Source organism: Parasteatoda tepidariorum, chromosome 2 (assembly GCF_982258835.1).
Source record: "Parasteatoda tepidariorum strain Cologne lab strain chromosome 2, Ptep-v5.0, whole genome shotgun sequence".
Lineage (NCBI taxonomy): Eukaryota > Metazoa > Arthropoda > Arachnida > Araneae > Theridiidae > Parasteatoda > Parasteatoda tepidariorum.
The window spans coordinates 77,652,000-77,675,566 of NC_141756.1; the positions used below are offsets into that span (position 1 = coordinate 77,652,000).

Here is a 23,567-nt window from a genome sequence, read left to right on the forward strand (position 1 = left end):
GAATTTAATGCTTTTACTAATACAATGAGTTTTATAATGAATTATTAATGTAGGATGAATTTTATCCTAGCGACATAAAACGGTCTCGCAGAAAAGAATATTCCAAATATGTCTAAACTAATCTTGAGTAACTACAATATAAAACTCGTTAAGTTGAAAATTGGGAGAATAAAAACTGCAAATACTTTTGAAAGTGTTTAGAACCCACAAAACATTCACTGGCAATAGAAAAGTAAAAAACTCTGCACAAAATACGAATCTTTTGTATTGAAATCCAGAAATTCATAATGGTAGAAAATCTAGGAAACATGCTCTGAGATTTAAAAAATTTTCAGTTCGTGTGATTTGTTATCATAGGACTGTAAGTCATTGATGGCAACTAAACATAAAAATCAACCGTTTTTCTTACTCCCAATTTTATTGTACCAGACCTTATTTGCAATTATTTACTCCATAGACCTTAAATGCAATTATATACTCCATGGTCCCTATTTGCAATTATTTACTCTACAGACTCTATTTGCAATTATTTACTCCACAAATTCTATTTGCAATTATTTACTCCACAGACTCTATTTGTAATTATTTACTCCACATATCCTATTTGCAATTATTTACTCCCCAGATCCTATATGCAATTATTTACTGCATAGATCCTATTCGCAATTATTTACTCCACAAACCCTATTCGCAGTTACTTACTCCACAGACTCTATTTGTAATTATTTACTCCACATATCCTATTTGCAATTATTTACTCCCCAGATCCTATATGCAATTATTTACTGCATAGATCCTATTCGCAATTATTTACTCCACAAACCCTATTCGCAGTTACTTACTCCACAGACTCTATTTGTAATTATTTACTCCACATATCCTATTTGCAATTATTTACTCCCCAGATCCTATATGCAATTATTTACTGCATAGATCCTATTCGCAATTATTTACTCCACAAACCCTATTCGCAGTTACTTACTCCACAGACTCTATTTGTAATTATTTACTCCACATATCCTATTTGCAATTATTTACTCCGCAGATCCTATATGCAATTATTTACTCCACAAACTCTTATTTGCAATTATTACTTCCCATACTCCATTTGTAATCATTTACTCCGTAATATACAATTTATAATTATTTACTCCATCATATATTTATAATAATTTACTCCAACAGATTCACTATCCACTTAATTACTCGATCGTAATCTATTTGCATTTATTCACTCCGTCAGACCCTACTTGCTTTTATTTAAGTCATCCAACCATATTTTCAGATCAGATATCCTGTATAACCTCTGATTGTAACTGTTGTATGTTTAGGAACTTTATAAAAGTAGTCATGAAGTTAGCTTGAAAATTAAATGCAGAATAAATATGCTTTTTTAGATATTTTTTGCATAAAATTAGTATTTGCGATAAAAACTTTCTGTTTAATTTAAAACTCTACAACATTTTTTGAATGCTTTTATATTTCAATTAATAAAATTTATTCAAAATTTATCTTTATCTCTTTATGTCAAAATATCGTAAGCATCGCTGTCGCCGCTGTTTTGGGAGCTCAACATTTTGCTCTGCTGCACCGAGAGCTATTAGACGTACAATTGTATTCTTTTTTCACAGAATTACCTTTGTATAAGCGAATTTATAATTGTAAGCAAAAAAAAAATTTTCGATTCGCTTTGAAAGTTCTCGTAATATGACGAAATACGAAAAAAGTTAATTTAACATTAAGGAAACCAAACTTTGGACAGCCCTCTTGATCAAACTATTAGGACCATACTTCCCTGACTGTGGCCGTCATCTATGTTTTGGTGGTTAGAAATCTGAATTCATTAAATAAAGGTTGCTTTTGTTTTCAGAGAGAAGACGTTTTGCGTCTTATTTCGCAACTTAAAAAAGTGTCCGCGTAATTTAATTAGTATATTTGAGGTCACCATCGCGAATCAGTAAGATTAAGTCCCAGAACGTAAAAATTCGATAAAATCAAAAATTATTCAAAGCGCTTAAAAATCAAAAATAAAATCAAAAATAATTCAAAGTCAATTATTCGAATTTATTCATTTTTCTACGCGTGAGCTAACATAGCATACAATTTGAATAACAACAGCCTTAAAATAGTTAATTGTTGCATAATTTATGTTTCATAAAAAGACGTAGTTTTAAAAAATTAAGCAATTAAAGTCTTCCTTAAAAAAGCAATACACACAACAAAACGTAAAATTGTTTAATTAATTGTTTAATTAAAAATGCATTTCTAACGATGAGTTAGAGAACTTTGCAATCACTCGAAAAAAACTTTTTTAAATGAATAAGTAAATGTCGGAGTCAATTTACCGGATGTCTATGCCTGGTGGCAGTGGAAAGTTTCAATCGTTTTCAGATCCCTACCTGAAACGTTTATCTCAATATTATTACCAAATTGTTGAATCATTAATCAAAAACTAGATACTTTTTAAATAAACTGTGTTCGAATGTCCATATGAGCTCAGCCTCTTTTGCCAATTCAAGTTACTATTGTTTCCTAAATGATACTTGCAAGCTCTGTCGTCATTTCATCTGTGCAATCAAAATGACGAAAAACAAACCAACAGAAACAAAACTACTAAAAAAAGAGAAAGTGATGAAAATAAAAATTTTAAGAGCTACGCTTTCGTTTAAACTGAAGAAAAATATTTTTTTCAGGCCTAAAAAAAGCTTCGTCTCACTCGTAATAAGCTTCTATCGCTACGAAAAATAGCTGCTACTTCTTTTTAAAATTCAAAATAAGAGTTTCGATTTAGGTCTGAGAAAAAAAATATTTCTCCTTTTAAGTCCCTTTGAATTTTGAAATTTTTATTATATTCCATTTTTTGTTTCTCTTTCACGGAAATAGAAGTAAACATTTTATAGAACGATGAGGTATGTTGACAAAATCTCAATACATCGAAATTAGGTTCCCCAGCTTAAACTTGTCGCAGTATACTACCCGTCATCTTTTTTTACAGTCGAAAATGATTCAAAAACTTCACTTGCACTTTTCCTTAAGCAAAGCATCAAATCAAAATCGTTTTCGAAATCGAAATCTGAAACGAGATTAAGGTTTTTCTATTCAAACGAATGATATTTCATACAACGAAAACATTCCAAAATACTTTCGTCATCAAAATAGTTGCAGATTCAAATTTTGAAAAGCTTTACAGAACTCTTTTTAGAAAAAGGATTTGTGATATTTTCTTTTTTTAAATAAATAAATCCTTTTGTATCCAACAACACAAACATTCGCAAAATCGAGTGACATTGTGAAATGATTAATGGAAGAGGCAATAAAAATGGCAACGGAAAATATTAAGTTTGAAATGGGAAAGGCTTTATATTTCAGTTCTTAGCTTTGGAGAATGGAGGTTAAAACAAATTTCAGTTGAAGACATTTGACGAAAAGTATATTTATTTAATAAAAAAAAACGATTTAAACTTGATTTATCTTCTGATCTGTTTACAAAAATCATTCTAAATAATGGCCAAACAATGTTTATCAATATTTTACGTATTGCAGTTACATCATCGATAATGTGTGTACTCTAAAAAGTAGTGTTAATATGATTACGGAAGAATCTTTTTCAACTCATTAGTTTAATATATTTGTTGTAACCGGTCAAACGTTTTCAACTTTTTACGAACAATATATTTAGTGCGCACTAAATTTTAGAGAAAAATCATTGAACTTTCCCAACTTTCATATAAGTTACACGAACGATTATAAATAATTCACCACATTCGGATGCGATAGGCTCCATCAATGAGGGGGGAAAAGTTTAAAATCTGAATTATCCAAACTGTTTTTAGGCTTTAGTTTAAAAACCTTTGATAGATTTCCTTTAGTTTCTAAAAGATTCTATGTGTATTTGTAATGCAGTTACGTCATCGAATGTTGCAAATGTAAAATTATCTCACAATGATATTAACCAAAGACGATCCAAGACATAGCATGCTTGCTTCTTTCAGATACAAACAAGTTTGATAAATCGTTTGATTCGTATACTGCTTCCATGCTCTACTGACCATAATTCTAACACAAAATATACCAAACGATAATTAAATAAAAAGATACATTTAAATTCCGATTGAGCAAAAAGAGCCTGATTTTAATGATGGGCTTCTCCTTATAAATGCTGCTTCGTTTCATTCCAAAATTCTTTACACAAATTTCAATTTGTGGTAGGAATATTTGTAGGAAGATTTTTCTAGATTTTTTTGACTCCCTACTCTCTTAGTTTTCTGGATTCGAATTCATTGTGAATTTATTGATTCAGCATTGAAAATTTACGCATACAATAATATGGATCAATTATTTAACTCCGTAGATGAAATTGAATAAACTAAAGATTTGAACAATGCATAGTAAATTTAATGGTAAATTGTTTTTAGCTTTAAGATAAAATTTTAGACCACTAGTCTAATTTAGTCAAATTCGCTTTATATATATATAAATATATATATATATATATATATATATATATAGTGAATATCTTAAAATCTTCTATTAATTTTCTATATGATATGAATATTTTAAGCAGATCATTTAATGAACAGTTTGTAAAGTGATTTATTTATAAATCATTACTTAGATTACACTTTTAGTATCTTTTTCTGAGTAATCAGCTGTACCATTGTTATAAATAAAGTCTGAATTCAAAAAACATTCTGAACGAAACAAAGAAAAATATCCAATAAAAACAGTTCCGAACTTTTTTTCCCCCTTTTCTTAATCAGATTCTCCAGAACGATGCCAACATTCATTTTGCTTTTATTCTTTCTTCCTACTCCCAAAGCTAATCATCGTTCCGGAGCTCCATGTTTAAATATCCGGAACTTCCAGTAACACATCATCGGAATTCGAATAGATCCAGCTTCTTCATCCAAATAAACGTTCCTGGCATATCTCCCAGCAGAGAGAACGTCCCCCATCTCAAGAAATCGATATAAAACTCGTCACCTCTCTATCAGAATGCCTACTACATGTTTTAAATCAGTTCTTGGAGAGACATACACATAAACATTCGGAATCATTGTTTGAAGACACAGCGTCTCCTCTCCATTCATTCCGTGCTGACAAATTCTTCTTTCAAGTCCAACTTCCATTCCATTGGACAAGATAAGATTCGGAACATAGATTCTGTGTAAGAGACATATTTAGTTCGTAAAGTATAACCTGGAAAGACAGATTCCAAACATCCCATGGGGAGATCAGTGATTTACGTATAGAGAATATGGCTCTATTTCCCTTCAGGAAGTCGATTTGTTGGTAGTAGTTCGAGTTTCGTGAAAAGGGGCGATATTTACTTACACATGAGGAATTCTTTAATAACGTGAATTCCTCAACATTCGAATTTCGAGTTGCTATCAGCGATATTTGTAATTCTTTAAGTTAGTCCTTTAGGTTGTGATATTGATATACAAAATTAACAACAGAATCGATTAGTTGAGATTGATTTTTCAAAGATGGAACTAAAATTGTGTTTTGTAATTCTAAACTTTTTTTTTGTGTTAAAAAAGAAACAGTTATGTAAAATTTTTATTTTATATTTTATGACCGTCGTTGAACAGCCAACCCAATTTTTGAGTTTACGACGACTAATGTTCAACTCCTTAGCCTAGGTAATTATGAACCCAATCCTGAAGACAAGGGAACTCCTGGATTGGGGAAAATTTACCATCGTGGAGGACTTTTTGATGGAACTAACCCGCATTTGCGTTACATGAAGAGGAAGACCACGAGAACCTCCCCCGGTTAGCCTAACGGCGAAGGGACTCTAACCCATGATGCGTCTACCACTGAGGATATTTCACACCAGCAATGTGGTCGGTGCTAGCCGGATGCGGACTCGTATCGACCAGCCATTGCTGAGATTCGTATCTACCAGCCATCTCTGGGATTCGAACCCGGTTCACCGCATTGGAAGGCGATCGCTCTATCCCCTGAGCCATCAGGACTCAGTTATATACAATTGCAGTTGCGGCGAGTAAAGTTATGAAATTATTAAAAATATTTTTATCTTGGATGGAATTAATACCATTTATTTAATACGCATTCCAACTTACAGTTACTTCATTCTAGAACATTCAAATATTAAAAGAGAAAGATTTAACTCTGACAAACAAATGTATAGAACTCTTCAAAATATCTTACACGCGTAGGTGGAATGGTGTTTTGCACCATTTCATACTATAAGTCATGAGTTCATTTATTTGATATTTAATGCTTTACAATTTCTAAGGAAAAGCTTTTAAAGGATTACAGTTTAGAAATAAAATATATTTTTAGGAATTACATATTTTTAGATAATAATGTTATTATCTAAAAATAATTACTTATTTTTGTTATATATGCTATCAGCGGTATTTAGTTCCAAGTTTTCTATAATATTTAAATCACCAGTAATAATTAGTTTATGATGTTTATCAACTAATTCAAAATATTTCTCTTATTCACAGTGGCATTCATTCATAATCGGAAATATTAATTTTCCCTAAATTTTTGCTAATATCATTTTAATTAAAAATAGTTCTACCAAGAGATTTATTATATTCTAAGCTTTTAATGGATAAACTTTTTAAATTTTCAAAAATATTATGAAATTATATCTTATCGAAAATAGGGTTTTGAAAGTTAATAACGAAATATAAATTATCTAAATTTTTCGGTTTATTTGGTGAAATTTTAGTCATTTTAGCTTTTACAAGATCAAAACAAAGAATTTTGAAGCGTAAATAAATAAAAGTTAATAATCTTATGATCTTGAAGCTTATATACATCATTATTCTTGAGGGAGAAAACAAAATATTTCATTGGTTTAATATTACAATGCTTATTAAAACCTTTTTCCATATTAGAAATAAAATTTACGTTTGTCACTATTAACCCTTTGCAGTCGTATGTCTACTCTCAGCCACCAATGCTTTTTTATCGTTCCAGTCATATGTCAGTGCTCTCAGCCACCACAGCAAAGAAACATTCTGATCTTATACTACATTAAGGCGACAAGCTTCGGAGATAGGTAGAATTCGAAATAATAGTTCATAAATTGCGTTTAAGTAAATTAATTCGGACCAGCATGACGTCCATGTATAAACTTAATACGACCGCAAAGAGTTAACATAGTTTTCATTACTTCCTGATATCCGTTTACCTCGATTTGTACGCTTATAATGCTTCTAAAAACATTTATTTAAATATCATTTTTAATTAAATGAATAGAATTAAAATAATATGCAGTGTATGTTTATTTATCCAAAAAACAAATAGACAAACTCTTTCAAAATTTGATAAAGAAAAACAATGGATACCCAACTAATGTAATTATGTTCTATATAAAATAACTGAGTTAGTTGTATGTTATTTTTATTAATAAATTTACTAAAAACTTCTTTGTTAATATTTTTACCTTGCGCAAATCCAATTCAGAAAAATCCATGGCTAAAAATCTGTGCAAATCGGACAAATCGTGTTTCTTACTTTTTTCAAATAAATGTTAATTTTCTAAAATCATTTAAATTGTATAGTTAAATATCAACCTTATTAATTATAAACTTTAAATTATATAGTATTTTATATTTTATTTTATAACAGTCGTTGAACAGCGGACCCAATTTTGGGGTTTACGACTAATAATGTTCAACTCCGTAGACTTGCAATTTTGAACGCAATCCAGAAGACAAGGGAATTCCAGAATCAAATATTGGGAGAAATTTTGCCTTCTTCGGGAACTTTTTCTGATGGAACTAACCCGCATTTGCGTTACATGGATAGGAAGATCACGAGAACCCCCCACGGTTAGCCTGACGGCAAAGGGACTCTAACCCGTAATCTGTCTACCACTAATGATGTTTCACGTCAGCACTGTGGTCGGTGCAAGCCGGATGCGGATTCGTATCGACCAGTCATCGCAGGGATTCGAACCCTCTATCCCCTGAGCCATCGCGGCTCAAATTGTATAGTATATTATTACCTTGCACGCATCCATTTTCGAGCCAATCCAAGGTAACTAACAAATCAAACGTGCCTCAGTACTGCAGTAAGAACGCGCCATAAAAGAACCCTCTATTGACGCTTCTAACCACCATTTGCGCTTCTGTTTTCAAATTTTGTAATCTGGCAAACTTATAACGAAAGTTACTTTAAATCATTCTTGAAAGATTACAGATACGTTTGAAATCGCCACTCACTTTATAGATTACGGTTTGTGCTTTGTTCTGTATTTTTCTTAGACTTTATTTACTGTTTTTTGCTTGGTATATTTCATATCGTATATTTTTTACTGCGTTCTATTTTCAATTTTTTGAGTTGACTGATTAGTTACATTTCTCCTAAACTAATTAATATATTTTATAAAGATTTTCAGTAAACAACTTTTTTTTATTTCGAAATTAATAAGTTTTATATAAAAATCTTTTTAAAGCCAAACTAATCAGAATAAACGCATAGTTTCAGATAACATTAAAAATTCTAGTTTGTTGACTTCTGCTGCCACGTTTACGTAGATCATTGAGCTTATCTGACATAAGGAATAAAATATAAATAAATATTAAAAAAATCTACAATAAGCTCTCTTTTTAATTAATGAGAGCTACAAGCAAGCAAACATCACTGTCGTTACACGTGTCGTTATCCTTACAATATCAGTGTAGCGTAACTACCACTACGAATATTAAACATTAATTCACTAATATATAAGTCATACTAACTAGATTGTGTCAATAGGTACCTTCAGATAGATGAAGGTTGAAATAGTCAATAACCCCTTTCCTCCAATCAGAAACAGAGTCACCTGCATTTAATTCATAGCAATGGCTCTTAACCAATAAGAAAATTTCATTTCTCAAGCGTCGAATCAATTGACCCTTTACACCCATAGTCCAAATTTCAGAACGTTAGCACAAATGGAGTTATAAGAGACACACAGAGAGAGAACAACTCTTCATTATATTATTATAGAGTGAATGAATCATATCTGACTAGTTTAAAACTTTTACATTTATACTTAGTTCTTAAATTTTGTTTTGTTCAATACATAAATTACTTCTTGGAAAACCACTTTTAGGCTTTTTAAAGTTTAATTTACATTGCTATTTTCGCAAATTTGCTACCAATTTCACGGGGCATAATATCTTAATTTAACATAGTAGCGTCTTTCAAATTATTAAGTAAAATGTTTAGTGAATATAAAATTAATAATTATTAATGTTACAGGAATAGTTTAGTTAGATGCCAATCTCTTTTGTTATATTTATTTTCCATTATAACAGAGTTCAAACGAATAATGCACAAATGCAAGAATTTAATGTGCTTTACTCAGGAAAAGTGTATTTATTTTTTTTTATAAATTTGAAATTTATTTGCAAATTTCATTAACATTTCGCATTAACAGCGCTGCAAACTGAGAAAAACAACATATTTTGATAAATAACTACCACTTGAAGCACAATTTCGAAACAAAATTTAAAACATGCCAGTGCATATTTCAGGTGTAATAGCCTCTCACACAATAGAAAAACTTTGTTTTACAATTTCTTTTGCACGGAGCAGCGCCATCTGTAGATGAGTTTTGTAACTAGCTATAAAAGTTACCTATTAACTTAATTTCTTAAGCAGAATATAGCAAACCATATTTTTCTTTTTTTTTTCTCGTGGATTTTTTAAATTCGGTTATTTTTGGACACTTTGCATGTAATTTAAATAAATCAAATCATTTCACTAAATTTATCACTTTATTGCTGCAGATGAATTAAAACAAATTTACAATCACCATGAAGTGCGACATATTTCTTTATACACTTTTATTTTTAACCAACAAATCATACTGCTTAGTAAAATTTAAATATTTTTTTAAAAAAATATTGATATGCAACTCATAACAATGAATTTTTTTACAAAAAAAAGTAAATGAGGAACAAAAATTACAATTAGGTGTTAAAAGTTTCAATACATTAAAAAAAAATCATACATGAAAGAAAACCTTTCTTTATCAAGTATCTAAATTTAGAGGTGCAATTAGAATGAGTTATAAAAACTTTATTTTTCATGAAAATCACAGAGATGACAAAATTGAGATGAATTTTATTTGGCTACTCTCTTGTTAGGAAGCTACTTACTAAACTAGTAGTAGCATACATTAAAAAAAATAATCATAACAAAATGGTCCAAACTCAGTTTGAGAGGAAATATCTTAAGTTAATAGGAGATCTGTTTCATTTTGAAGAGATGATTTTATGATAAGATGTTGGCAATATGGCACACAATATATTTTGGATGAACTCTTTTACTGTTCAAAGTGATGATGAAAATTATTAATCTTGAATTTTAAATATCAGAATGTAAAAGTTTAAAAAAGTGGTACTGATGTTAAAGATATTTTTAGTTTTTTTTTTCTTTTTTATACAAATGAAGTATTAAGATTATAATTCTTAATGAAGTAAGTTTATACTTTTTTAGATAATGAAAAATAACATAGTAAAAGTTTTAGTTCAGAAAACAAAATTTACAGTATCAGATACACTAGGAAAAAAAAGAAACTGTAAAAACAAATTTACTTATTATTATAATTATTTCCGTTAAAGTATGATTATATGAAAGGGTAATATCAATATTTATGAATGTCATATTTACAGATTTTCAAAACGTAAAACTCAGATAAATTCTTAAAAACTATTTAAACTCCTCAAAGTAAGTAAGTAATGGTTTAAGTGTAAATGACACCGTCATTTTAATAAAAATTATTAGTAGAACTGATTGAAATGTATTACTTTTTTTTTACTGAGATGCATGCTTTGAAAATAGGCATATATGACATGCAAGGTGAAATTGCCTATAAGTAAAATCAAAATTAAAAAGTTTTATCTCATTAAATATGAATAATAACATGAAATATCAATTTTAATTGGAGAAAACTAAAAACATTTACGAATTGTAAAATGAAATAATTTTAAGGCAATTTTAATTATATGAAAATGATGGAAATCATATAACATAGATTAAGTTTCTATTTTTAACAATGAATATGCATTGAGAAATCTATTTTTAAATCGTAAGAGAACCTAAATTGAGAGAAGTTAATTGTTTTAAGTTAAATATTTTAATCTGTTTGTCTTAGTAAAAAGAATTTCAAGTTACAGGTAGCACAAATATGGCCATTTTTAACTTTAAAAAACTTTTTTTTTCTTAATAAATTGTTTTCTCATTTAATAAATCCCGTAACTTATATTTATATTATGATGACACACTTATTTCCAGAATCAAAAACAGTAAAAATAAATATAAACATATTAGGAATAAAAACAATACAAATTAATGAAACAGAAAATTGAAAATCAACAAAAACTTTTAATACTTTCTTTTTATAGCTTATTATTCCGCATCTACTATATTTATCAGCAACTGAAAGAAAATATAAAATTAAGCTACTGTTCTAACACACTTTTTAGTACTTGATATAATCTACCAAGACAGGGAAAACAGTTTTTTGATGTGTTGCCTTGCCAGCCCATGATTTCTTATTTGAAGTAAGGGGAAAGAACAAATATTAAACACTTCTGCAATTTAAGGTTGCTTTTTCATTAAGCTAAATGCTGCAAACCAAACTGACCTCATTGTGGTTTGTTGATAATGAGTCTTAGGAAATAAAATGCAGAAGCATGCACTTTTTATCTTTCACTGATATGTGAGCATTTGAGTTGGGCCTGATACAATGATATCATTTATGGGTGCAATGTCGCGAATAATACTTTAATAATCAATACTTTTTTTCCTTTTGCATTTGCTTTTTGTCCTGTATTTTTCAAAAAAGCCGACACCTGTAAATTTATTAATATTTTTGAACTTGCTCAAAGTTCAAAGAGCATAGCCAGATTTTTCAACAAAAAATAAGCACCTTTTAAGTCATTTTCAAACAACAACAAAATTTTTTTAATCACTTTTCCAAAAAAAAAAATCATAATTAGGATCTGTGGAGCAATAAAAGTTACTTTTTTCTATCGTTTAAAGTTCTTAATTTATAAACATAAAATTCCAAAAACACTTTCAAAAACTTTTAACATTATCATGATAAAATAACTAGTTTCTGATAAATATTGGAGAAAAAATTGTGAAAATAATGATTTTTTTATAAATTTAGAAGAAAAAAAAAATATATAGATAGATAAAAAGCACCCCGAATAAATTTAAAAAAAAGAGCACCTTTAAGCACTTTTTAAAAACGCTACTGACTTGTACTCAGTTTCGAAATATTATTATTGAATATGATTTATCTTTATTTATGATTTGAAAAATTGTGCTTTAAATTTCTGATAGTGAAGAAATTATTTTGGAATTATTTTATTTACGAATTCCATTAATGAATAATACTAAATTCACAAATGTTTATTATTTTTATTTATTTATTTTTATATTAAACTAAAGAATAAATGTTTTTCGTATTTCCAATATTTAATCTAACAAATATTAATATTTAGTACACATAAATAGCACTAGGACAATATATTTTGTATTCAAAGAAAACAGGAAAAAAATAAATTTTATTATTAGCTTTCTCAAACTCTTCATAAAAGTTGCTAATATTAATTCTTTTTCAAAAAATCACAAGGTTCAAAAAATATTTAATGAATCAGGATATTGAAAAACGCCTGCCAAACACTGCATTGATGCTATAATCGTTCTATCATGTTTTAGTCTAATTTGATCAATATTGTGTTGCATAATGACAAAGCACCCCAAAATGTTTATCACAAAAAAATTTGAAAATTAATACACTTGCAGAAGCAGAGGGGAAAAAAAGACAACAAATGCTTTCAACTAAATTCTTGTTAGACTGTCAAACTAAAAAGTATGCTCGAACACATTAAAATCATATGATTTGATACATGACACAGCAATGGTTTATAAAGCTAAACATATACTTATGAAAATTAAGTAATACTTCTTTTTTAAATATTTCTCTGATAAACAAAAATAGTACTATAGATAATTTTAAATACAATTCTCTTTAGAAAATATAACTCGTAAATGAATATAACAAAAAAATACATGATATGAATACAGGCCTTAATCTCTCCAAGTTCACAATCACAAATCCCTAATACACGCACAAGTGTTCTATATGTTACCTCGGAAGCCTATCTTTCACACACTGAGCCACACCAGCTTCAAATCTATTTCAACACAGATGTAGTTTTGAATTTTTTAAAAAAATAAATTTTTTCTTCATAGTCACATTTGAAGAGAACAAACACCCCTTTGTGCAGATGCTAAGGCAGTTTTGAAGTGATGTCCGTTCAGACAATGGTCTATGATATGTTGGATTTTATACAATTGGGTTTCAATGATTCTGTATAAATGCTTTAAAAATGAAAACTCTCATCCCGGGAGGAATGAGTTTTTTTTTTTTTGTTTCTCTAAGACTGAAATTGTATTGCCTTTTGGCAATTTGAGTCATTTTGGAAATGAAACATATAGTTTCTCATTTATGTCAATGTTTTAGATCATCGTCAGAGCCACTGGCATCTTCGTCATCTGTCATAACTGTTACGAGGGTACCGACGGCTTTTCCGAGATTGCCTGCCATATGTAATAAATTTCCAACACGTGCAGAACCTAGGATAAAGTAAGTAAGTTTCAATTTTTTTTCCACATTCATGCATGATAATAATAGACAATTACAAGGTGTGTTTGAAAAATTTGATGAATAGTCTATTAAAATGTAACGAAATATAAGATACAAACAAAATACCTAGACTAGCATTGAAACTAATTGATTTAAAATTTGTGTGTATTTTTACTTTGCATTACAACTGCATTGTTGTTATTTTTACTGACTGTCTTAACCCCTTAACAATCGGTTAATTTTCAAAAAAACAGTCATAAAAGTGCCTTTTTTTTTGTATTACGTATTTGATTAGTATTGCAACTAGTTTAAAATAAACTATATACAATTACCTTTAAAATACCCTGTTACTGCCATAGAAATAAAATGTTTTCCGGGCAAAAGAAATTTATTAGTTTTATTCTTATTGGCGCGTTACTACTGAACACTCCACCCGGTCAATATCACGGCAGCGAGAAATAGTGGACGAAATCTCACCCCGTCATTTTCACGGGAGCGAGAAGGAATGCCGTTCAACTATATAAAAACTTTACTTACTACTTCAGAAGTGCCAACTATTGCGATTTATTGGTAATTATTAACAGTTTTTAATCAAGATTACGGTGTTTTAGTTGAGTAATAAAAATTACTGTTTTTGAGAGAATTTAAAAAATGCGTTAAAAATTATTTCTTTTCCCTAACAACCAAGAATTATGAAAGTTCATTGTTTGCAGAGAATAATCATAAAAAGTAACACTTAATTGCTATGTTTTAATATTTAATAGTAAATTCATGCATAATATTAGGTATATACCATAGAGCTGTTGTAAGGTAGATCGAACCTGCCGTACAGGATAATTTTTGTTTCAATAATAAAACCACGTGATTGATGCACGATTTGAGGGGGAAGTTTTTCTACCTTCTGTATATCCTTGTTATTTAAATGGAAGAAACTCACCCAAATTTTAACAAAAAAATCTGAAAATAGGGTTGTTTGCTGTTGTACATTTGGTAGTGAAAAGAGGGTTACGACACATTTCATCTGTAAGTTATCGTCTTATCAATCTTAACTACCGATCTTATCATTCTTAACAATTTCTGGCATGCACTTTATTCATTCTAAAATCTAAATTTATACTTTTAAAACTATCTTATAAGTGAATATAAACATCTAAGAAAACTAATTAACTATAAAGTAATGATTAAATAGAACTATTTATTAATTCTTCAGAGGACATTTGTTTTTATCTTGGCTACTTTATGTTGTATTTTTCTATTCACTATAATTCTTTTAAAACAATCAATTCTTCACCTTCAGTTTTTGAGTAGCTTGTTTTGAGTTAACTAGTTCATGAAATATAAATTTGCTCAGAGAGAAGAAGAGTTATGAAAGATCATTACAAAACTATTTGATAGATAGGGCAAAATGTTTAAAATCTTTTAAGCTCTTTGATGAAATCAAATAATCAGATCTTTTATAATTGCAGACCATAGAAGAAGAGCTGTTTATGTCCATTTTTCACAGAAATGACGATTAGATAGCCTTATGTTGCATTTTCACTAAGTTCTGATAAATCAATAACGTGAAAAATTGGCTCTCCTCAAAAATCATTACACAGCGAATATGAGTTGTACTGTTAAGAAACCCTTCACGTGAAATTACTTAAAGCTAATTTGAAAAGTTGACATCTCCGCTATACCTTCACTAAATTCCGTGTGTCTGCATTGCAGTTTTGCCCTATTGATTTCTATACAATACTTCATTTTGCAGAAACATGCCATCTCACAATGATTGTACGTTTGATTGGTCCTAATGCTCACATTCATTGAACCGCAGCGATTTAGATGCACAACTGTACAAAATACTGCACCTTATGTGCTAGTACTTTTAACAGTAAAATCCATTTTTGGTGTTAAATTTTACGGAACAAAAAATCTGGTATGTTGCAATTTTTACGGTAGTTTTTTCCGTAAAATAGTTTAATCACTGTAATTAATTAAATATTAAGCTCTTAACTTTTTACTATAATTTGATCTAGAATTCTTTACAGTATGGGGATTTACTGTGTCCTCCATACTTAAACTACATTTATGAGCATAATGTATTTATGTGCACTTAAGTATCTTAAAAGTATGGAATTTATATACGCCTAAAGAAGGTGAAATCCCAGAGCAAATGATTTTTCTAAGAAGTGATTGATTTTATGAGATATTCATCTGAAACATGTTTCAGATTGAAAGATTTTTCAGATGAACTAATGATTCCCTGCTTATTGTTTGGGTAGCAACATGCATTCACACAGACCTGAAATATCTAATAAAGTAACCAGTCAGATCTTCAAACCTGAATCCCATCGAGTATGTGTGGGATGTTCTTGGCAGAACAATTACATGTATCCCTTCCTCTTCCACAACCTCCACGGCTAAAAGCTGCTTTACTGAGGAAGATTTATTGTATCTACACCTCCCAAACAGCATGAGATTCTGATATGAGACTTGCATTGCCAACAAAAGCAACGTCATACCCCAAATAAAACCCAACTACAAGGGCCATTTGGCTACTTGATTTTTTGACTATTTTGCTGAGATGCCCAATCACTCACAATCTTGATTTTGTGTCATTACATTTTTTATTGTTTTATGTACTTTCATACAAAATTTCACCTGATTTGCAAGGGCCCTACTTACTAGGTCCTCAGTGATTCAATGTTTTATTTCTGCTGTATAAGTGATTATTTTTATCTTGCTTACGGAGTCTTATTTCCCTATACATTCTCAATATAACCAGAACTATATTTAACCAGCTTACACTGCTGTGATTGGGCTGATTATGCTCGAGTCCTGGAACATTAAGGAAATCTAAAGGAATACAATCTCTTGTTTAAATAATAAACTTTCCATGCATCATTAAGCATGAGTGCACTACTGCATGCAAGTAAAACCTTTAAACTAGTCAAAAACTGAATAATAAAACCAATTTACATTTATAACAATGAGCTAATTTTTTTTCCTTCTAAACACTACATTTAGATTTATTTTTAAAATATGAAACGAAACAATTATTCACTCACAAGTAAGATTATGTAATTTTCAACTTTTGCTGTAAAGCCACAAGTTACTGATACCATTCAACGACATCATTGAAACGACACTGGTAAGCATAAAAAAGGGAGACATTGTTATTTGAAATAATTGAGGATTTTCACAGGTAAAAAAATAACTGGCTTTCAATATAATTTGAGTGCATCGACAAACAGTATGAAGCAAAAGTCTACCCTATAAAGGGTCAACTAAAACTGCAAATTCTTATCACGCGAATAATGAGAAACATAGTGGATACAGATGTTAACCTTCTCCCATTCCTGTATATAAGAATTCCTGCAAAAATACGGTTTCTGTCAACACATGTTTGCGTAGAAGTTAAGGAAACATTTACACTTAGAATAGGATATTATTTAAAACACAAACTTTACTAATTACAAAGATTATAGTCAGATATGCATAATATGTGAGAACATCATTTTTAGTGTTACTATATTTTTAGCATTAGGAGTATCCTACTCATTAAAGAAAATAAAACAGTCAAAACTCTTCTCTATTCTAATGTGCAGTACCATCTAGCAGATATTGATATGAGAATTTTTTCTCTGCTTTGCGCAGTTGCACTTTTCCAACGATTACATTTGACTTTCAGGAATCCTAGTATCAGGGATGAGTTTTATCCACTTTTTTCAATTTAACAAAAAAAAAATTTGATTTTACCATTTTTTTCTACTAATGCAGGCATGATTTACAATTACATTTACATGATCTGAAATCACACTTAAAAATTCATATCATGTCATTCACATGATTTAAGGTCACACATTTCAATTAGTATTTACCTGATTTAGGATTGCACATGTGCTTCATACATTAAAAATTTTATATTAAACATCGCAATTCTTATTCAAACTATTTAAAAGCTACTATTGTGATTCATGTTCACGTGACTTAAAAAATATACATCAAAATTATTATTCACAGCATTGAAATTAGTATACAATCTATTTTAAAATCAAACATCAAGATTTATATTCATTCTCGTAATTTTTAAATTAAATATTGAGATTCTTATTTGTCTGATTAAAAAAAATCACACATTAAGATTCCGATTTACATAAGTTAAAAAATAAATGTTTAGTTAAAATTTCTAATTGTTATTTTCTATTAAAACATTGATAATATTCTAAGGATATATATACTTCCTACATAAATCTTGTTCAAATTTCAATTATTTTTAAACAAATTTTGTCTAACTGAGGTGGCGAGGCAAGTGTTTCAACTAATTAAAACAGTTATTTGCTTACCGAAAGTTTTTTTAATTGAGACTTTGTGTTCACAAAAAGTTTTTCATTTTATCCATTTTGGGAACCCTTGCCTTTAAAAAAGAAAACATTACTCAATAATATGAATTTGCATACTTTTAGCTCAATTCCTTCATGTGAAGGGTTTACTTTTGCTTCATACCTTGCTTTTAAACTAACATCTTAGATTTAATAATCACAATCATTTCAATCGACACATGTTACACTAAATAAAATCAATGATATTAATAAAACTAAATGCAATTTAAGATAGATTCAGTAGAAGGAAGCAAGAAAAGTAGTTATAATTAGGAGATAAATCACTGATAAGAGCCAGTAGCAAGAGTCAGAAAAGGAAAAAAGGATAGGTAGCCACCACAAGAAATTCCTTATTGCAGAAGGTGAAGTGTTATCCTATGCAACTCAGCTAAAAGCATATAATTTATCTAACTTACTGATTTTTTTTTCCTAAATAAATTATACAGAAGACTATGGCTCATTCACAGATATTTCTGCTTCTTGCTTGGATTCTACGTTCATAAAAATTTTCAGTAAGAAATTTGAATCATTGCAATAGAAAAGTAAAATAGAATCAATAGCTAACAAAACAATGTTTACCAGTATGATCAACTAATTGACCGTTTCTCCTAGGTGCTTGTTCTACAATGACTGTGCGATTCCAAGATGGATTAGGGGAACCATACCCATTGTTTTGAGGATTTCCTCTTACTGGTACTGGTTGAGGCTAAAAAATAATTAAGAATTTATAAAAAACTCCACATTTCGGAATTACGAAATGATACATTGGGTCAATTCCTCGACACAGAGCTTTTGGAGCTAACTCCAGACCATTCAAAAACAAACTTTAAAAGTTTAATAGGTTTCCATCTTAAAAGAAGAGTGGGAATATTCTTCCCATCTCTTTCTGCTATGAATAAACCGTTTTGTGTAGAATTCAATTGTTTTGAAAATAAACTTTTCATTTTAATGCAAAATATTCCCCATTGTTACACCAGCAATATTTTTTGTCACTTTTTCATCAAAATAAAAGTTTATATGAAATATACATTTAGAAATTGAGGATTTGATTGGTGCATTAAAGTAGAACTATCTAACTCCATTCAGTAGGAATGTTCCCTAAGTTTGCAAAAATCTTAATCTTAGTTGTATTTTAATACTCTTTAAATTTTTTATTGCAGTTTAATTTTCTGAAAGAAATATTCAAAATATAGATAAATAATTAGCCTTAAACAAAGAATAATGACGTCATACTGTTAAACTATTAACAACCCTTAATAATAAACTTCACAAAAGTTGAAGAAGCTCCAAAAAGCTCAGTGCTGTGGTACAGACCCATTCTCAAATGTTTCAAGATATTCTACATTAAATCCAAATTTTTTACCAATAAAATATAACAAACAATAAGTAATTATTAGCTTAACACATAAAAGATAGAAGCCTTAAATTTCCACAAACTTCATAATTCTTGATAGATAATTTTATAATTACTTTTGCAGTGAGAGATATTTGATTACTTCCATATTTTTCTATCTTTCCTTATGTATATATATAATCTAATTGCCTGGTCCTAAACTGCTTTCATTTTTTTAAAATCAGATATGTTTGATTGAAAAATAATTAACCCTCTGACTGCTCATCCCGCGATTTCTACGGGCAACTCAATTGTAGCAAAATCTGCTCATCTCGCGATTTCCGCGGACATGTATTTTTCTTCCTTTATTGATGAGCGCATCCTGTTTAAGCAGTATTAGATGTTTAATTTATGTTTTGACCAACAGATGTCGTTAGTTGTCCACTAAATTGCCGAATTTGAAGGCGCGTAGTGTTACAGTGCAAACTTCACATTTTGCCGCTATTTTCTTATCAGAAATGGCTGCTAGAAAACGTTCAGCGGTTGACAGAGTGTATATTCCTGATTCAGATTCTGAAAGCGATTTTAGTGTGCTGTATGCTGTTCAAGAAAAGATGCAAATGGCAAAAAAATTCGCAAGGAAACACCAATCTGGTGTAAAGACTGAAGTTGAACTTTGCCTTGAACCCTGCTTCAAACTCTATCATACTAAACTGCATTTCTAAGGTATTTCTTTCTCGGTGCCTTATGTATTCTTAAATTTTATACATTTGACTTTTTTTATATTATGCAATAAATAGAAATTAACAGTAATTCAATTGAAATTAATTTTAAAAAGAATCATTTTGGTGATAACATCTAAAATTAGTTTTTCTGACAACTTAGTTTCACATGATAAAAATCCACATAAAAAAAATTTTTCTAGAAAGAAAAAAATGCATTTTTCAATTCTCCAATATATATAGATTTGAAATATGCAATAAAAAAATATGCAATTTTTAAAGCGATTTCGTTCCAAAAATTGAGCAGTCAGAGGGTTAATGGATAAAATCTTTAGGTATTATGTTGGCAGATTTCTTCAAACCTGAAAACAGTGGGCCAAAAATTGCGTTAGTGATAACAATAGATAACCTCGTGTTATAACTAAAGGGCTGCGCAAGTCAAGCCCTCTCAATTCATTCATTTTTGTTTTGGTGAAGATGCATATTGCTGCATATTTTTTTCTTTGCTTACAAGGTATGCCTACTACAGAAGATGATGTATTAGCATATTTTCAAACTCGTGACCATGTCATAAAAAATAAAAAATTTGTGTTAATGAACACAATATACTTCTGTATTTAAAAACAAATAAACAATTACGATTCAACGTCAAAAAATTTTGTGAAATAAGTTTGGTAGTGATTCAAATTTTAATACTTTCTTCCTTTTTCATGCATCAAGTTATGTTTGTATTGTATATTTGTCTGTACTGATTATAAATAGACGATATTTATAATCAATTACAATGTGAAAATAAATTTGGCAACGTGCCGTTGAAAACGGTGTCAAGATTATACATAAATATCAAGGATAATAATAATTAAAAAATACTCTTAAAGAATCTACCTAGCCTAAAGGCAGAAAAAAAAATTTTACTCCTTTTTTTTTAAAAAATACCATAAGCAAAAATGCACTTAAATAACATACTTCATCTAAGAGTTGCCTGAGACGATGTAATTGTGCTTCTAATTGTCTGTTATGATCTTCTAATATTTGCATTCGAGCTTCTAGACGTCCTTTATGCTGTCTGAGTAATTTTGCTTCAGCCAACATTTCTTCATCTCTGCAGGGCGTCATGGGTGTCTGCTCTTCCTCCTCTTCTGTAACGGTAGGAGAAACGCTTCTACTACCTCTAGAGCCTCTAAGTCTTTCATACTCTGACTGCAAATGCCTGTAAATAAAATAAAATAACTTCATAAAAAGACACACTGAAGAAAGGGACTGATCTCTAAATTTTAATTACATTTATTTGTATCTTATATAATCTTAAAGATTCTTTGAGAATAATTAAATTAATCAGTCTTTCTGTACCTGTTTTCTTCCTCAAGTTCGTTAATCATTGCTTCTAGCTCTTCTCTTTGTTCAGCGTCAATGGATGCCATAATTTGAGCTGGACTACGAGGCTGAAAATACAAAACAAATAAATTATACAGTTTAAATCGATTTTATTTTAAAGATTCAATTTAACATGCACTAAATGTGTCACAAAAGTTACTAATTAAACTTTAGCTTTTCTTCAGTAGATCACAGCTTGTTCTAAAATGTTGAGCTAAGTGAGAGGACAATTTGGTTTTAGGATTGGTTGAGTCAGAATCTCTGATTTAGTGTAATTCTTTTTTCAGACTACACATGGTCCCTGATAATGGATACTTTTGATCCATATTGGACAGGAAGTTCAGTACAATTCAGTACAGACTACACATGGAAGACTACATGGAAGTTCAGTACAGACTACACATGGTCCCTGATAATGGATACTTTTGATCCATATTGGACAGGAAGTTCAGTACAAAACTTGAAAAAAATTATGTTGATGAAAATGTAAACATTTGAGTGTAAATGAAAAATGAAGTGTTTGTGTGATTGGGACACATTTAGGGCATCTTCAAAACTGAAGTATACATTGATCAAATTTAAGGTTAAAACAATACTGATTATGTTTTTTGATGTTTGTGCTACAAAATAATTTAACTCAAAAACAGCAGATCCACTACAACTGATGCTAGAGATGAACTAGGACTTATATTAAAAACCTACAGATCAATAGAATTTTTTGTGCAGTGATTGAGGTTTAATAATTTAGACAAAAATTTAACATGTTAAGTCGAGATCTCCAAAGAGAGAGCCAAATATAATATATTATTGAGATTGCTTACAGGCGGATCTAGGGATATGTTTTTTAAACTTAATCAAACTTTTTATGTTTAATAGCTTAATCAAATAGATTTTCTTATATTTAATTTAATTCAAAATTTATCAGAAAGTAGATGAAAACTTCAAAAAGAGCCTGAGACTAAAGACTTCCATCACTTAATAGTCCATGCCCTAATCGATCTCGGTTTAAGGCTGCACAACATTTCCTGACAAGAGTTTCAAAGTATGTTAATTTGGAGGAGATCCAAAAATAACATACTTTATCTGTCCATATCGGATATGCAAAAAACTGATACTAATAATGTGTAAATGTTTATGGAGACAACAATCACAAATCATCAATAATTCTTTTTTAAAGAAAAATACTCCATAACTTTCGGGGGAGACGCGGTATTAAACGATAACTATTTTTTAACAAACTGCAATCACTATGATTTAAAAACTTTTATTAACATAGAAAATAAAAGCCTAACAAAAAATTACAACTAAAATCCTCAAATATAATTTTAAAATTGGTATTTTTAAAATGAAAAAAAATTTTAAACTCATTTTAATACCCAATTTATATTAAAATAAACATGGTGAAAAGTTCCACGAATTAAGTATCAGAATATTTTAATATACTATTAGAAGAAAATCAATCAATTACCACTGGTAAAGCTATTTCACCACTCAGTGTTTGGCAATATTGTGCTATTAGTTGATGCTCATCTTCACTTCTGAAAAAATAAAAGGGAAAATCCATACAATTTCTTTTTTACAGTACACCCTTGATAAAAATAAATTAGATCAGACTACTGTAAGAACACTTTATCTAAAAATATAGTTGTATTATAACTTACGAATCTGGTGTAGAATTACTTCTTGCTCTCAACTCTACTTCTGCCAATCTATTAAAGAAAGCAATTAAATAAATTAAATTTGAGAAAAATAATGTAAAATTAAATCAAAAGTCAAATTTTAAAGCAATTGTTTAATTAATTATTAAATATAATTGAAATTAAATGATAGTTACACTTAAATTCAAAGTAAGCTGAATAATATAAAGTTGGAAATGAAAAATATATAGATATAATAGCTATGTTGATTACAGAGAAGCTAAAATATTTAACTTTCTTTAATAATTTTTTCTCTTAATAATAAAACACTTATTTTTCAGTCTTAAATAACCTCTATTTTAATCACCATTTCAACTGCAGCATTTCAGTAGAAAAAAAATAGAGATTGAGGTCTCAACATTAGCTTAAAAATAATCAAAGAAAACAGGTTAAAATTTATTACTACTGAATATTCGCTTCCATTTTTTTATATTT

At 29.3% G+C, this 23,567-nt stretch overlaps 1 protein-coding gene across 7 annotated transcripts in view; it reads right to left on the bottom strand.

Annotated features, from left to right (window-relative positions):
• Window positions 1–13,363: 13,363 nt before the first annotated feature.
• Window positions 13,364–23,567, bottom strand: part of LOC107442807 (dystrophin) — a 238,478-nt gene continuing 228,274 nt past the window's right edge. For all 7 annotated transcript variants that reach the window (XM_087157549.1, XM_087157551.1, XM_087157550.1 and 4 more), the window contains 6 exons: window positions 23,097–23,144; window positions 22,904–22,973; window positions 21,412–21,503; window positions 21,028–21,271; window positions 18,586–18,712; window positions 13,364–13,632 (listed from right to left, as the gene is read on the bottom strand). In XM_087157549.1, the coding sequence (XP_087013675.1) occupies window positions 13,508–13,632; window positions 18,586–18,712; window positions 21,028–21,271; window positions 21,412–21,503; window positions 22,904–22,973; window positions 23,097–23,144 (706 nt within the window). In that variant the 3' untranslated portion in view covers window positions 13,364–13,507. The remainder of the gene's footprint in view (window positions 13,633–18,585; window positions 18,713–21,027; window positions 21,272–21,411; window positions 21,504–22,903; window positions 22,974–23,096; window positions 23,145–23,567) is intronic.